Below are 14,833 nucleotides of genomic sequence, written 5' to 3'. Positions count from 1 at the left end.
AACTACTATCTACTACCTTCAATTGGTTTCTACTACATCCTTCCAATGTTAACTCGGTAACAAATATCTTCATATACTCCATGCACACATTTCTTGCTTCAACCTTGTGTAGGTTCCATCTTGGCATGATATTCATTCCATCTTGTGATACTCATTTCCTTTCTCAAAGCATATCAACGATGATCTCATGTTGCTAGTTGTGATGTCTTTAATGGTTGTGTGGTAGGAATTCATTTATATACAATAAGACCATATCTAGCCATGTGCTATGCTTCCAAGCAAATATCTTATTGGTATATGTATGACTTCCTTTTGGATATCTTGTTCCTTCGTGTTGTAACTATTTCGGGTGTACATCCTTCTTTGTAGATATATATCATCATGATTTCGTCTACCTAGAACCTTATACACTTGAGAGAAATTACATCTCGAGATGATATCCTTTCTTTCATGTCCACCTTGTCTTTCTTATGTTATTTCTTTGGTGGCTCCGTGAAAGCTTTTGCCTTGAGTGCGTGTCTTATCTCGTTGCATCTTGATGCACTCTTGTGTGATGAAGATTATTTTCCTCATGCTTGTCCTTATGAGGCTTTTGCCATCTTAATTGGTATCCCTCGTCTTGATGAGGCTTTCTTCTTCTATCTTCACCATGGGTTGTCGCAAGCTTTGTCATTTTCTTTTTAGTGAGCTTGTGAACCCATTTGTTAGTTGGGTATGTGTGGGGAGTAATGTCATGCACCGTGTATCTCATTTATCCAAGACTATGTTGATGCTTAATGCTCATCCTTATTTTAGTCTTCTCAAGTGCTTTGCCATGACTCACACACATCATTTTGGTTGAGCCTATTCTTAAGTTGCCTCTTTTACATGTTGCTCAACCATGTGTTTGTTGCAAGTGCTAGGCTTTGTTTCCTATATGCTCACTTACACTTGTTGTGAGTTTCTATTGATTTTGGGGGATCTATGATCCTATTGTGTGCACTTTGTATCCTAATTCAAAAATTAATATGTGTGCACAAATCATGGGGATATTCACTAGTTTCTTTAGATCACTCCTTTGCTCATATCATAATATCCTTTATTCATGTCGCTCGTAGGATCTTTTGTCTAGTTGGTTCAATTGGTATCTTTTGATAGCTTGCTTCAATTGGTATCTTTTGATTGCTTGATTGCTTGTTTCTCTCTTTGTTATGTCTTTGTGGCATATCTTTCTTTTGCAATCTTTGAGCCTCAATATAGTTTGTCTTCCTCCAAGTATTTACCATTGGATATTTGTATTGCATTGCACTCTCTTGTGGAGAAATACACAATTTATGGAGTAACACAATTTATATTGGCCTTCTAAGCTTTTCTCCCATTTTGGCAATCGATGCCAATGGGGGAGAAGTTTCAGAGAGTTTTGTGGAGAAGTTTAGAGAGTCATCTTTTCTTGCTTTGGTTGTGTTCCCAAGCGTTTGCATCTCTTACGCATGCAATTATTGGTTGTGGCATTGCATGGTGATGCATAATTCCTTATATAAACTCTCTTGAAAGTGATTGTCATCAATTACCAAAATGGGGGAGATTGAAAGAACATGCGGTGCCCCCATGTTTGGTTTTGGTAATTAATGACAATCTCTATGAACTAATAGTTGCCTTGAGTTATATTTGAAGGATTTGTCCATATGCATTTCTTGAAGTCCATGTGTTGGTTTCAAGGAGTTTATGAGTTGACCAAGGTGCTATTAAGGAATTATTCTAAGATTGGTCATGTGAGTGTTGAGCTTATTGCAAGCATATCTTGAAGAAGAAGATTGTGTGATCATTCATGTTTACCTTCAAGACATCATCCAGATGAAGAGAGTTGGAAAGATTCAAGGTTGATCAAGACTAAGTCAAGAGTGAATCAAATTGATCAACTCACAAAGCCTAGAAGATGTACCGAGAGGGATCAAGTGATCCCATGGTATGGTAAGCATTGTCCATTGTGCTTTGTGTACTAACTCATGGTGTATGTGAGAGTTCTATGTGGGGTTAGGTACGTGTTCATGGGCTTGTGTCAAGAGGAAGATATCACTCAGTCCATGGAGAGGATGACATCAAGTGGTGATCGTCATCAAGATTGTCGTGTGCAAGTTCAAGTGGAGCATCATGAAGAGATCAAGTGCTTGAAACTTGCCATCCATTGTGGTGTCAATGAACTTGTGAACATGTGCCGAAGAGTGGCTTACCCATAGTGGAGTATGGGTGAGCAATCATCTAGTCTTCATCGAGCCAATGCAATCAAGAAAGGTGGTCCAACTTGAGGGAGTCAAGATCGTCATCATCTAGCTCAAGTGGACCATGTTCAAGGAAAATGTTTGCCTTTGATAGGTTTTCTATTTTACTGGTCTCATGGTGGTAGTTGGGAGACCGGGTTATAGGATCGATTGCCATACTATCAAGGGGGGCTCTCGATGAGTAGCTTGATCGTATCATTCGTAGAGATCTCAAACCATTGAATCCTTGCATCATCTTTGTTGGTCCTTGGTTTATTATCTTTGTGAGCCTTAGAGCTTATGGTCATCTTGATGACAAGCTCGAGTTCTTCGAAAACCGATTTCTTATGCATCTTCTTTTGTGTTTTCGGTGTTGGAGTTTTTGCCGGTCTTAATTGATAAAGGGTTCTTACCATTTTATTTTTGGTATTTTCTCTATTTCTATTTCTTGATATTTATATGAAGATTGTGTTTTCTCTTATCTTTAGCTTTCCAACAAACTTGATTTCATCGAATTCGGAGCTTGTATGCAAAAGTTGTGGCTGTTATGATCTTACCTGTTTTACATAGAGAGGTTGTACCGCCCCTTAGAGCAGTTGTACCGGTTGACCCGTACAACCGGTGTTTGGAGCGGTTGTACCGCTCCAGAATTGGTTCGAAGGTTGTATCGGCCATGTACCGCTCTACCATCGGACTAGTTTCTGTTTTGGAGCAGTTCTTGAGCGGCTGTTGATCGATTGTACCTGTTAGTTTAGTTTAACCGGTACTACTGGTTTCCCGGGCTGTTGTACCACTTAGGCCTTTTTCCTACAGGTTGGTTTTCCCTCTACTTTGACCGATTGTACCGGTTTGTGCACCGGTTGTACCGGTTTGCACATAACGGGCAGATTCGTGGGGACCTATAAAAGGGGGTCTTCTTCCCCATTGAACCTTATCCTTTGAGCTTGTGTTCTTTCCCCATTGTTGACCTTCTTCGAGCTTGCTATCTCTCAATCCCTCCATGGATTCTTGCTAGTTTTGGGGAAAAGAGAGAGGAGATCTAGATCCATATTTCCACCAATCACTTTCTCCTCTATGTGAGGGGAACCCCTTGGATCTAGATCTTGGAGTTCTTGGTGTTCTCCTTTTTGTTCTTCCTCTCATTTCCTCCCTAGCATTAGTTGCTTTGGTGGGATTTGAGAGAGAAGGACTTGGGCACTCCGTGTGCCCTTGCCATTGCATTTGGTGCATAAGTTTGAGTTCTCCACGGTGATACGTGGAAGTTACAAGTTGAGAAGCTTATTACTCTTGGGTGCTTGGTACCCTTGAGCTTGTTCCTCTTGGGTGCTTGGGCGCCTTAGACGGTTGGTGGTGTTCGGAGCTCAATCATTATAGTGTAAAGCTCCGGGCAAGTGTCGGGGTCTCCAATTAGGTTGTGGAGATCGCCCCGAGCAATTTGACGGATTTCGGTGACCGCCCTCAAGCGTTGCCAAAGTGTACGGGTTCGGTGACCGCCCCCAAGGCTTGCTATTTGTACGGGTTCAGTGACCGCCCTCAAGGGTCCCTTAGTGGAATCACGACATCTTGCATTGTGCGAGGGCGTGAGGAGATTACGGTGGCCCTAGTGGCTTCTTGGGGAGCATTGCTCCTAACGGAGATTAGCATCCGCAAGGGTGTGAACTTCGGGATACATCGTCGTCTCCGCGTGACTCGCTTATCTCTTACCCGAGCCCTTTACTTATGTACTTTACTTTGTGATAGCCATATTATTTATTGTCATATATCTTGCTATCACCTAGTAGTTTATCTTGCTTAGCATAAGTTGTTGGTGCACATATGTGAGCCTAGTTGTTATAGGTTTTGTGCTTGACAAATTAACCGCTAGGTTTATTTCGCATTTATTCAAGCCTAAAACGTAATTATTTTAAAGCGCCTATTTACCCCCCCTCTAGGCAACATCCACGATCTTTAACGTTTCTTCCATGAAAAACCTCACCAAAATCTAAAAACTAAACAAAAGCCGAAAAATGTAAAAATAATAATGAAAATGTGTGTAATTTTTTTTTTTGAAATCCCGAGGATACAAGCAGCGCACGACACATGACAACAGATGTCCTCACAAAGGACGTGCTTTCAACCCATTAAAAATGCCGCTAGTTCCCTTGAGAGGGCACTCTCTAATTAGTATTTTTAGGTAAACCCTGTAATTATTTTTTTTTGAGACAAAACCCTCTAATTAGTTGGTTCCATATGCGTGCCGGCACAACAAGGGCAGCCGCCGTTGGTGCAGGGGCCCTACCGGCCCACTTGGCCAGGTTTGGTTGACCGCCCGTGCCGCCGTGAGAGATGCCCTCCCAAACACCTTTCCGTGGCATAGTGCATACTCCCTAGACCTGATAATTCCCTGGACCGGGCTTGGCAAAGCCCGATGAAAAAATCCCAAGCCAGAGCCCGGCCCGAAGCACATGAACAGTTGCATTTTTTAATTAAATTAATCATATTTAGGATATTATATTAATTTATTGTACCTATATTTCAGATATATATAGGCATTTTGGGCTTATTTTGGGCTTTTGGGCCGGGCTTCGGGTGAGAAATTGGAACCCGAGCCCGGCCGAATGCTGGGCTTCGGGTTCGGGCCGCCGGGCCGGGCTGTCGATGAACAGGTTTAATACTCCCCCTCCTCTCATCGGACTGCGGCAGCGGGCACCGACTCCGACCTTCGCCTTGCCCGCCTCTTGATCGGAGCCGGACTGCCGGAGTCGGTAGATTGACTCGCATGTGCTAGATCGAGGCCGCGTCCTCGTCAAAAGGCTGATTGTCTCTCGACTAGGGTTTGAAAGGGTAGAGCAGCAGGGCAGATCGGCAATGGAAAATCACCACGACTCCCTCGCCGACGGGCGGGACGTCGAGGGCCCAGCCTTGTGGACTGAAATTCGCCACCGGCTGTCCCAGGATTTCATACTGAGGCACGAGGAGGCGCGGACGCGAGCCGCGGAGGCCAAGGCCGCCCTAAACGGGGATCACTGGGAGTGGGACGACGACGGTGCATATGCCGTCATCGATCCGGCCTCCTTGAAGGCCATGGTGGCCATGGAGACGCCGGAGGTGGGCGAGACGAGGGAGCAGGGCTGCGCGGTGTGCCTCGAGGGTTTCGTGGCCGGTGGCAAGAAGCTGAGGATGATGCCCTGTTCCCACTCCTTCCACCAGAGATGCATCTTCGACTTGCTCCTCCGTAGCCGATTCTGCCCGGTCTGCCGTTTCGAGATGCCCCCCCGGTCGGCCGACGAGCCGGAGCCGGTGGCTGAGAAAGCCGCTACTACATCTGAACAAGTTGGCAGCAACTGAACTGAAGAATGTCCATCGATTGAGTAAGTCACTCTGCTTGCAGCCGTCGCTGTTTTATGTTCGTCTGAATATATGATTACCGATCACGAGTGGTGTAATTTTGTTCGAAATTACTCTCCTCAATGTTCATCAAAACTACCACTTCGTATCAAACCTTCTAATGGTTTCAGTGGTGCTTGCCCTGGCGCCTCACATATACACGAATTGATGCTATTGATTGGTTGAGTTTACAAAGTTTCTTATTCTTCTGCTAAATTGATATCGCTGTAATGCCTTATTCAAATATATCTGGAACAATCATCTGACTACCTAGAGGAGTTTATCTGACTACCTAGAGGAGTTTATCTGACTACCTAGAGGAGTTTGTCGAGTCTGGGGCTGGACATGTCCTTTAAGCATCTATGGAAGGCCAGGATTCCTTTTATGATTAAAGTGCGGTTATATCTGATCCGGCACAATGCCATTGCTACGAAAGATAATATGGAAAAACGCAGATGGACTGGTGATTACACTTGTCGATTTTGTGATGAAAATGAGAGCATCCATCATTTATTCTTTACTTGTTCTGCTGCTGTTTTATATGTGGAGCACCATTTGCCGTGCTCTGGGTGTTTTTTATAGACGTGTGTGTTTTACACAATACTTAGCGAAGAACATTCCGTTGGGCCTTAACTTTCATGTGTGGGCATTGCAGCCTTTTGCTGGGTGTTGTGGAAAACTCGTAATAGAGCCTGCTTTTGATAATATAAGTTGATATCAGCCCCTGTTGAGCTGATCTGTTACATGCGATCTTTCCTTCGTGTTTGGACAGGAATGCAGAATGATCGGGACAAAGACAATCTCCTGGTTGGTGCGGCGAGTCTGCAACAGATTGCTGTGAGAGCTCATGAGACTGCGCAGACGACTTCTGTGCATGGCCAGTTGTGTATCGATGAAGCTGAAGCTGAAGTTCGCGGATCTGGAAAACGATGAGATGCTGGAGTGACTGTGTTGTTGGTGGTCACCTTGTTGACATGCTGTTGCACCAATGATAATTAGTTCTTCACAGCCGCCGTTGGGCTGTGGTTATCTCACCTGGAGTCTTGGTGTCGCATGTTTCTTAGTCATTTTGAGCTCGTTCTGCCTTTATGTTCTGTTACAACCCTGCTAGCATTTCTGAGAGGCGTATGGGAAAAAAAGAGCTGAATACCTAGATGCCATTGCAAATCTTTGAGGTGTGCAGGTTATGATTGAAAGTCTTTTGTTTCTTTTTCTGATAGTGTTGTTGTTTCACCTGGTACCAATCTGGTGTTGTGCATTCTCAGAGAACACTTGTCACCATCAATCTGCCTTCATAATATAGCTATGAAAGGGACTGATTCCACTTTGAATCCCTTGATAAACTGGTGAGTAGGCTTTTAACTTGCTGCTTTATGTGAAATAGTTTCTTTTTTCAAGAGCACGCCAATGGTGTGCCATATTTTTACTGAAGTCAGAAAAATGTACAAGAAGCACGTTTGATGGCTATTCCCTGACCTACACGGGGAATAGGATCCGCCATAGCTGAAAGTAGGGAGCAACTGGTTAAGAGCGTTTGTCATCTGGTTGGGAACGTCGTAGTGTCCGAGTGGAAGCACGAGTCGGATTTGCAAGGTAGGCCGTGGTGTGTATATATGTTCCCACGTGTTGGCATCCTCTATGTTGGAGTTAACCACGATGTGTGGTGTCCGTGTCCGGTTTGTATAGGAAGACAATCACCGTATAGGATATAGTATACGTACAAGCTTAGGACAATCAAGAACAAAGCCTCGTGTCGAGGAAATCCCGTCTCCGGTTGAGCCCAATGGAGACAGTAGCGCGAGGAGCAGAGGTTCACGTCGAGAATGGCTGCGACGCGCCGACGGGGGAGAGCGGGAGGAGGAGGGGGCGGGACGAGTTCGAGCGCCCGCCTGAGTGGGACGCGCTGGACGCCCGGCTCGACGAGCAGGAGAGGCTGGACAGAGAGCAGGACGAAAGAAGGGACCCGGCGTCGCTGCCGGCCATGTTGGGCCTTCCCTTGGCGAAGGTGGGCGAGACGAGAGAACATCTCTGCCTCATCTGCTTCGACGACTTCGTGCCCGGCTGCTACAAGAAGATCAGGACGATGGACTGCTCTCACTCCTTCCACCAGCGCTGCATCTTCGACTGGCTTCTCATTGACCGACGATGCCCGATTTGCCGCTTCGCCATGGCCTCGGAGAAGGAAAGTCTCCTGGAAGAGGAAAAGAAAGAAAGGCTCCATCGCCAAGGAGCTGCCGCGGAAGAGGAAGAAAAACTCCATGGCCAGGGATCTGCCGCGGCCGAAGATACATTTTTCATTTTTGGAACCAACTCCTCCTGATCTTCCATTTGCATCCCTTCCGGGTCAGCAGTCAGTATGACGGCGGAAGATCAGAGGCCGGGATGTATACCTTGGTTTACGGGAAGTGGTTGGCTTTTTTAGTCTTTCCAGAGCACATGCTATAGGGGAAAATAGAGTATAGTGCACTGCTGGATAATTCGTGCTTGGCCGCGCCAGGAACATGTAGATGTAGGCATGACTGGTGCTGGTGAACAGTGTGGTTCGGTGGAGGCAGCCTGTTTGGTCAGGTCACGCTATTATCTCAGAGTTGATAGACAAGTTTATCTGTTTCTGGGGCCTATTTTCTGCATGATTTCTGGAGATGTGTAAAAGCTGAAATATGCACCATACACATGCGTACGACATGATGATTTGAACCAAACCGTACACACGCATCCTTTTACACATGTGTATCTAATTTGCAACATTTGTTTTTAAGAAAGATGATGTTTAGAAATCAACCGACCTGAGTTGTTCACTCGATATTTTTCACACAAAAAATTACTGAGAGAAAAGATTAGACGCTTTTCTAAATATAATGACTTTATTCATCACAGAGTAGCAATGAAATAAAGTCAGGGATGGAGTCGTCCCAGAAAGATGAGGCTTTGGACGAAAAAGCCAACTTAGTTATACAATTTGCTACCCCATTTTCCTATCTAAAACGATGATGAAATTCAAGCAGACGAAACCCAGAAGCTAGTTGCTTGCATTCCATAATATTTCATTGATAGAAGGGTAGAAATAGATTGCAAGATCTCTGACTCGAAACCAATATATATAAACTCCGAAGAGGCACCAAGGTTTTCTAATTGAGCCTCCAATGTGGATCTGGCAGCAAGCCAGCAAACATGGCGGAGTAGCAGGAGGCGACAGTGTAAACTCCGAAGTTAGTCCAGGGCTGGACAAGCTTGTCTGTGTGCCACGGAGGGTTGTATGGCAGAGTCGGAACCATAGGTCCACATACTGAACCATGGCGGCAAGGCCTAGGCACCCTAGATGTCTTGGACCCAAGCTCGAAGATGAAGTCCATCCTGGATTGTGTGTATCTTGAGGCGCCAACGAGGAACCATCGCGTAGATGAGAGGCGCAAGCTCGGTGATGTAGTGCCCGGTCACCCAGTGGTTCGTCCAGACAAGATCGTCCATCACCGAGATGCCAAGAAGTAGATGTGCGTACCATGGCATGGACCTCTATGTTGTGAGGAAGAGCTAGGTGCTCCAGAGGTTGGTGTGTTTTAGCCATATCCACCGGGCACACGGAGCCAGGTCGGCACGATGGAGGTCCCGTACGCCTAGGCCACCAAGATCCACCGGCCTAGGGATTTTCTATCATAGCTTGCTCTAGAAATAGCTATGAGAACCGTTGGTGTTGCCTCGTGATTCGAACTGAGTGCATGGTCCTATTCTATATTTTGCCCATTTGATGAATTATTGGAGGTGGGGTGGCAGGCCAAGTACTGACCGCTTTAGACCTCTTCCAATGCATTGATGCTAAAATGGGGTGCTAAGTGCATTAAAATGCTTAGCAACTAATGTCCCCAATGCATTGGTGCTTAGGTTTTGTAGCTAAGCCTCCTCTATTTAATTGTTTAATAATAAAACTCCTTCATGTATTGGTTGGTACTCCCTCCGTCTAGGTGAGTAAGTCATCTTAGGAGTGGTAGCGCAACCTAGGTGGCTTTATATTGGGCGAGGAGGAGCACCGGGACGACCTAAACTTCCAATCACAACACTGTTACAAAAGGAAGCAAAATCAGCATTTAATCGCTGGTTATTAAGATGCCTTTTCAGCTGTCCATGCAGGCCCGTACGTGATTACATGCAAAACCGGCTTCAATTCTTGCCTAATCAATGCCCAGGCACGAAGCATGCACTGGTTGAGCGGAGGGATTTCCAAGGGGGAGAACAAGGCAGCGGAGGAAATCTAGGAGGATGTGGGCGCTCGTGAACAAGGCTGGGACGGGATCGAGGAGAATTAATGTTTTGTGCCTTATGATTTTGGGAAAATCTGGATTTCGTAAGGTGATTTATTCACCTAGACAGAGGGAGTAGTCTTTTTATCTAGGTTCACGTGCTTAGCATTGGTTATTATTGGGGTCATCATAATACTCTCTAAGATTCATGCAGTTAATCACGTTTCCTCTAGGGTTTTCCTAGAGTCCACCCGTTCCTCTGGCAGCGACGTCGGAGGCCACCCTACCGCCGATCATCTGGACTTCTCCCTGGCGATCGACAGGCGTAGGGATCAGACAAGGAAGCTGTACGCGATGGGGGAGCCCGTCCCAGACAAGGTGCAAGGAGGAGAGAAGGAAGATGGGGCTAGGATAGGGTTTCCAGATGAGAAGTTGAAGGAAGATGTAGGGCAGGGGGCTGGCCCGTCGTCCAGCAACCCGACTCTGGACCATGCTGCCGTTGACGGCAGGGAGGAAGATGAGGCGGATCGCCACCAGGAAGAAGATGAGAAGTGGGATGATCTGGGTCACGACTCGGCCCTAGAAGATGCTTTTGAAGGTTTGAAACTGCACGGGGAGGAGGAGAAAGATCTAGATCTGTCGGGGGAAGTGGAAGAGTTGATCAAGGAGGTGCGATGGCTATGTCTTTTTAGGGTTCATACAATGAGACCTTTCAGCCACGCCGCGGTGCTAAATTCTCTGAGGAACGCGTGGTCATGTGCGCAAGGAGTTACTTTCAATATCAAGGGGCCTAATCTCTTCCTAGCTCAGTGCCATTGTTTGGGGGATTGGAAGCTGGTGATGGAAGGAGGGCCTTGGCAGTTTAGGAGGGATCCGGTAGTCATTGTTGAGTATGATGGTTTTACGAACGTTGCTGAATATGCTCTGGATTTGTATCCACTATGGGCTAGAATTAAAGGCCTCCCGGATGGGTTAACGAGGAAGAAGGAGCTAGCGGAGAAAGTTGCTAAAAAAGTTGGTATGCCGCCCTTTATGGTTGCTGTTAATGAAGGGAGGATTAATCCATCGAGTTTTCTGAGGGTTAGGGTTTATGTTGATGTTCATAAGGCCTTAGTACGTTTTGTCCCGATCACTTTGAAAGAATCAAAACGATACCCAGTGAGTTACGAAAAACTACCGGACTTTTGCTTTTTTTCTGGCTGCATGGGCCATGTGGTTGAAGAATGTGGGGATGGAGTGCATGATCCATCGGAGTGTGAATGGGGGGATTGGTTGCATTGGAGTAATGAACAGCCTATGGGGAGCACAGTGAGTGGAAGAGGAGGAGGGGGTGTAGCTGGAGGAAGGGGTAGGAGTGGAGCTAGAGGTGTGTTCAGAGGAGGGGGTGGAGGTAGGGGAGGAGTTGGAAACAGAGGGAGATCTGCGATGCATACGGGGGCCTTAGATGGTGTCGTGGTTCCTGCCGTCCCAGCTAGCGATGGTGTGATGATGCAGGTGTATGGTGGAGGCGACGAGGATGGCCGCTCAGCACGCAAAAGGCTTATCAACACTGATGGCAGAGTGAGCGTTTGGGGACAGCCTGTGCCAAACCTCGCGGGCAAGGTATCGAGCACAGTTCTGATGCTGGAGGGGGGCAACGCTTCTGATGGTGTGGAATTAGGCCCATCCAGTACCCCAGGGAAGGTTCCGATCGTAAAGAGGAGGAAACAAGGTGATGGTGAAGATACTATGGAGATGGACATGGCGTCCGAGGCGGCCTCCGAGCGGGAGGACCGCCGGGCCCAATGAATGTGCTAAGCTAGAACTGCCGGGAAGGGGGGAATCCCCGGATAGTTCGTGAGTTAGCGATGATCTCACAGTCGCATTCCTCGAACTTGGTGTTTCTGTGTGAGACTAGGCAGAAAGCTGAAAAGATGAAACGGATCCATGGTCGCCTTGGTTTGAAGGGTTTCACGGGTGTGGATAGTAATGGTATGAGTGGTGGTTTGGCTTTGTTCTGGCATGAGTCGTATGAGGTTGAGATTTTGGATAAGGAGGATAGGTATATTGACGCCCTTGTGCGTGTCTCGGAAGGCGCAAATCAATGGAGGATCACATGCGTGTATGGAGAACCCAGAGTTGAGAATCGTCATTTTATGTGGGAAAAGCTTCAGCAGCTAAAATCTACAAGTAATGCCCCGTGGCTAGTTGTGGGTGATTTCAATGAGGCAATGTGGAACTATGAGCATTTGTCATCTACACCCCGTGCAGAACCACAGATGGTTGCCTTCCGGGATACTCTGGAGATCTGTGGGCTTGTGGATTTGGGTTTTGTGGGAGTACCATTAACTTATGATAACAAGCGGGGAGGATTGGGTAATGTCAAAGTCCGTTTGGATAGAGCAGTAGCTACAAATGAATGGACAAACATGTATGCTTTCACTACGGTCCTTCATGTGCCATCCCCATGTTTTGATCATGTGGCGATCGTGATAAAGGCCAGTACAGACCAAGGGCCAGTGGGAGGCAAGCAGCGCCGGTATGAGATGTTTTGGGAGAGGGATGCGGTTCTTCCTGAAGTGATAAAGGAAGCATGGGAGGCAGTGGGCAATATACAGAACCTAGAGCAACTCCGAGATGCACTGTCAAAAACTATGACAACTTTGGGTAAGTGGAGTAGGAAATTTGGCAATGTAACACATGAGCTGGCTAAATCACGATCCCAACTGGAGGAACTCATGCATATGAATGCGGATAGACAGGAAATCAGAAGAGTCACTGACAAGATGAATGAGTTGCTCTACCAGGAAGAGATGCTTTGGCTTCAAAGATCGAGAATAACATGGCTGAAAGAGGGGGACAGAAATACAAAATATTTTCAGAGTAAAGCTGTTTGGCGAGCGAGGAAAAACAAGATAAGAGAACTTACAGATAGTATTGGGGTTGTGCATTCGGATTTTTAATCCATGAGGCATTTGGCAAATGAATATTTTCAATCCATCTTCTTGGCTGACCCTTCTTTGGATGCATCACCGGTGCTGGACCATGTGGAATCAAAGGTGACGGCTGAGGATAACATCAAGCTTTGTAAGTCCTTTACTGACAAGGAGATTTCTGATGCACTTTTCCAAATAGGACCGCTTAAGGCGCCAGGCCCGGATGGCCTCCCAGCAAGGTTTCTTCAGCGCAACTGGAGTACACTTAAGGAGGGGGTCGTGGCAGCGGTGCAGGATTTTTTTTCTAATAGGGTTTATGCCAGAAGGGTTTAATGCTACATCGATTGTGCTAATTCCAAAAGTTTCAAATCCTACTAAGCTTTCGGAGTATAGGCCGATAAGCCTCTGTAATGTGGTATATAAAGTGATCTCGAAGTGCATGGTTAACAGATTGAGACCCCTCATGGATGATCTTATTTCCCCGGAACAGAGTGCATTCATCCCAGGGAGGATGATTATGGACAATGCACTGGTACTTTTGAATACATCCACCACATAAAGCAAGAAAAGGATCCAACTAGGAGTTTCTGTGCGTATAAGTTGGACCTGTCCAAAGCTTATGATAGGGTGGATTGGATCTTTTTGAGGCAAGTGATGCAAAAGATGGGTTTCTCTCAACGATGGGTTGACTGGATTATGGCATGTGTCACGTCGGTGAGATACTCTGTGAATTTCAATGGAACCCTCTTGGATTCATTTGTGCCGTCGCGTGGGCTGCGGCAAGGAGATCCTTTATCACCACTCTTATTTTTGTTTGTGGCAGATGGGCTATCATCTTTACTGAGAAAGAAGGTGGAGTCAGGAGACATTACTCCGGTGACAGTGTGCAGGAATGCACCCGGTATATCACATTTGTTGTTCGCTGATGATACACTCCTGTTTTTTGAGGCGTCCAAGAACCAGGCTGAGAAGGTGAAGCAAGTCCTGGATGCATATAGTTCGGCCACAGGCCAGACTCTCAACTACGACAAGTGTTCTGTGCTTTTTGGGAGTGCATGTCCAGAACCAATACAGGAGGAGGTACGAACAGTTTTACATGTCACTATTGATGTTTTTGAGGACAAGTACTTGGGCTTGCCAACGCCGGAGGGACGGATGTTGAAGGGCCGGTTTCAAAACCTGCAAACCAGCCTTACGAAATGACTTTTGCAATAGGGAGATGGGTTTCTGGCCCAGCCAGGACGGGAGGTGCTCATCAAGTCTGTAGCCCAGGTACTGCCTACCTACATCATGGGCGTCTTCAAAGTGCCCTTTTCGGTCTGCGACGATCTTACCAGGATGGTGCGGAATTACTATTGGGGCTCGGCCGAAGGTAAGAGGAAAGTTCACTGGCGCGGTTGGGACCATCTACTACAGCCCAAAGCAAAGGGGGGCGTGGGCTTTCGTGACTTTCGTTTGTTCAACCAAGCGTTGTTAGCACGCCAAGCTTGGAGATTGTTAACTTAACCAGAAAGTTTGTGTGCTCGAGTCTTGAAGGCAAGGTACTATCCACTGGGCAAATTCGAGGATACAGTTTTCACTGGAAATGCGTCCTCGTCATGGCAAGCTATCAGTTATGGGTTGGAATTGTTGAAAAGAGTCTCGTCTGGAGGGTTGGCAATGGCAGAAGTATTCGTGTCTGGAGGGATAACTGGATCCCCAGACCTTATTCTTATAAACCTATATCCCCCCAGGGAAGGTGTCGGATTCGGTTTGTCTCGGGATTCCTAAACCAGAATGGCTCGTGGAACTATGGTCTTCTAAATGAGTTTTTTGTTGAAGTGGACGTACAAGAAATAACAAAGATCAGGGCGTCACCGAGGCTGGAAGATGATGTGATAGCTTGGGGCCCTGGGAAATATGGTGTGTTCACTGTAAAATCGGCTTATACTATGGCTTTTGAGGAGGCACATCGCGGCAATGATGTATCATCAAGTTCGTCTCCTTCGGGCCAGAGGAAATGCTGGGATTTCATATGGAAAAGCTGGGCACCACCGGCGGTGAAGAATTTTGCTTGGAGGCTTGCTACCAACTCGCTTCC

At 46.6% G+C, this 14,833-nt stretch overlaps 2 protein-coding genes across 3 annotated transcripts; both read left to right on the top strand.

Annotated features, from left to right (window-relative positions):
* The first annotated feature begins 4,912 nt into the window (after positions 1 to 4,912).
* LOC123088450 (E3 ubiquitin-protein ligase RNF181) lies at positions 4,913 to 6,946 on the top strand. Of its 2 annotated transcripts, none has more exons than XM_044510663.1 (2): positions 4,913 to 5,587; positions 6,376 to 6,946. In XM_044510663.1, the coding sequence occupies exon 1, from the start codon at positions 5,085 to 5,087 to the stop codon at positions 5,562 to 5,564; it is 480 nt and encodes a 159-aa protein (XP_044366598.1). In that variant the 5' UTR covers positions 4,913 to 5,084; the 3' UTR covers positions 5,565 to 5,587; positions 6,376 to 6,946. The 2 variants fall into 2 exon arrangements, with proteins under 2 accessions (XP_044366598.1, XP_044366606.1); XM_044510671.1 differs by having other exon boundaries at positions 4,919 to 5,587; positions 6,384 to 6,946.
* Positions 6,947 to 7,366: 420 nt separating this feature from the next.
* On the top strand, positions 7,367 to 8,225 carry LOC123088442 (E3 ubiquitin-protein ligase RNF181-like). The gene has a single exon (XM_044510653.1). It carries the CDS (start codon positions 7,387 to 7,389, stop codon positions 7,921 to 7,923), a length of 537 nt encoding a protein of 178 aa, XP_044366588.1. The 5' UTR covers positions 7,367 to 7,386; the 3' UTR covers positions 7,924 to 8,225.
* Positions 8,226 to 14,833: the final 6,608 nt, after the last annotated feature.

This window comes from Triticum aestivum, chromosome 1B (genome assembly GCF_018294505.1).
Source record: "Triticum aestivum cultivar Chinese Spring chromosome 1B, IWGSC CS RefSeq v2.1, whole genome shotgun sequence".
NCBI classification, from domain to species: domain Eukaryota; kingdom Viridiplantae; phylum Streptophyta; class Magnoliopsida; order Poales; family Poaceae; genus Triticum; species Triticum aestivum.
The sequence above is the reverse complement of the archived record's forward strand: the minus strand, read 5'-3'. Positions and strand labels throughout refer to the sequence as shown.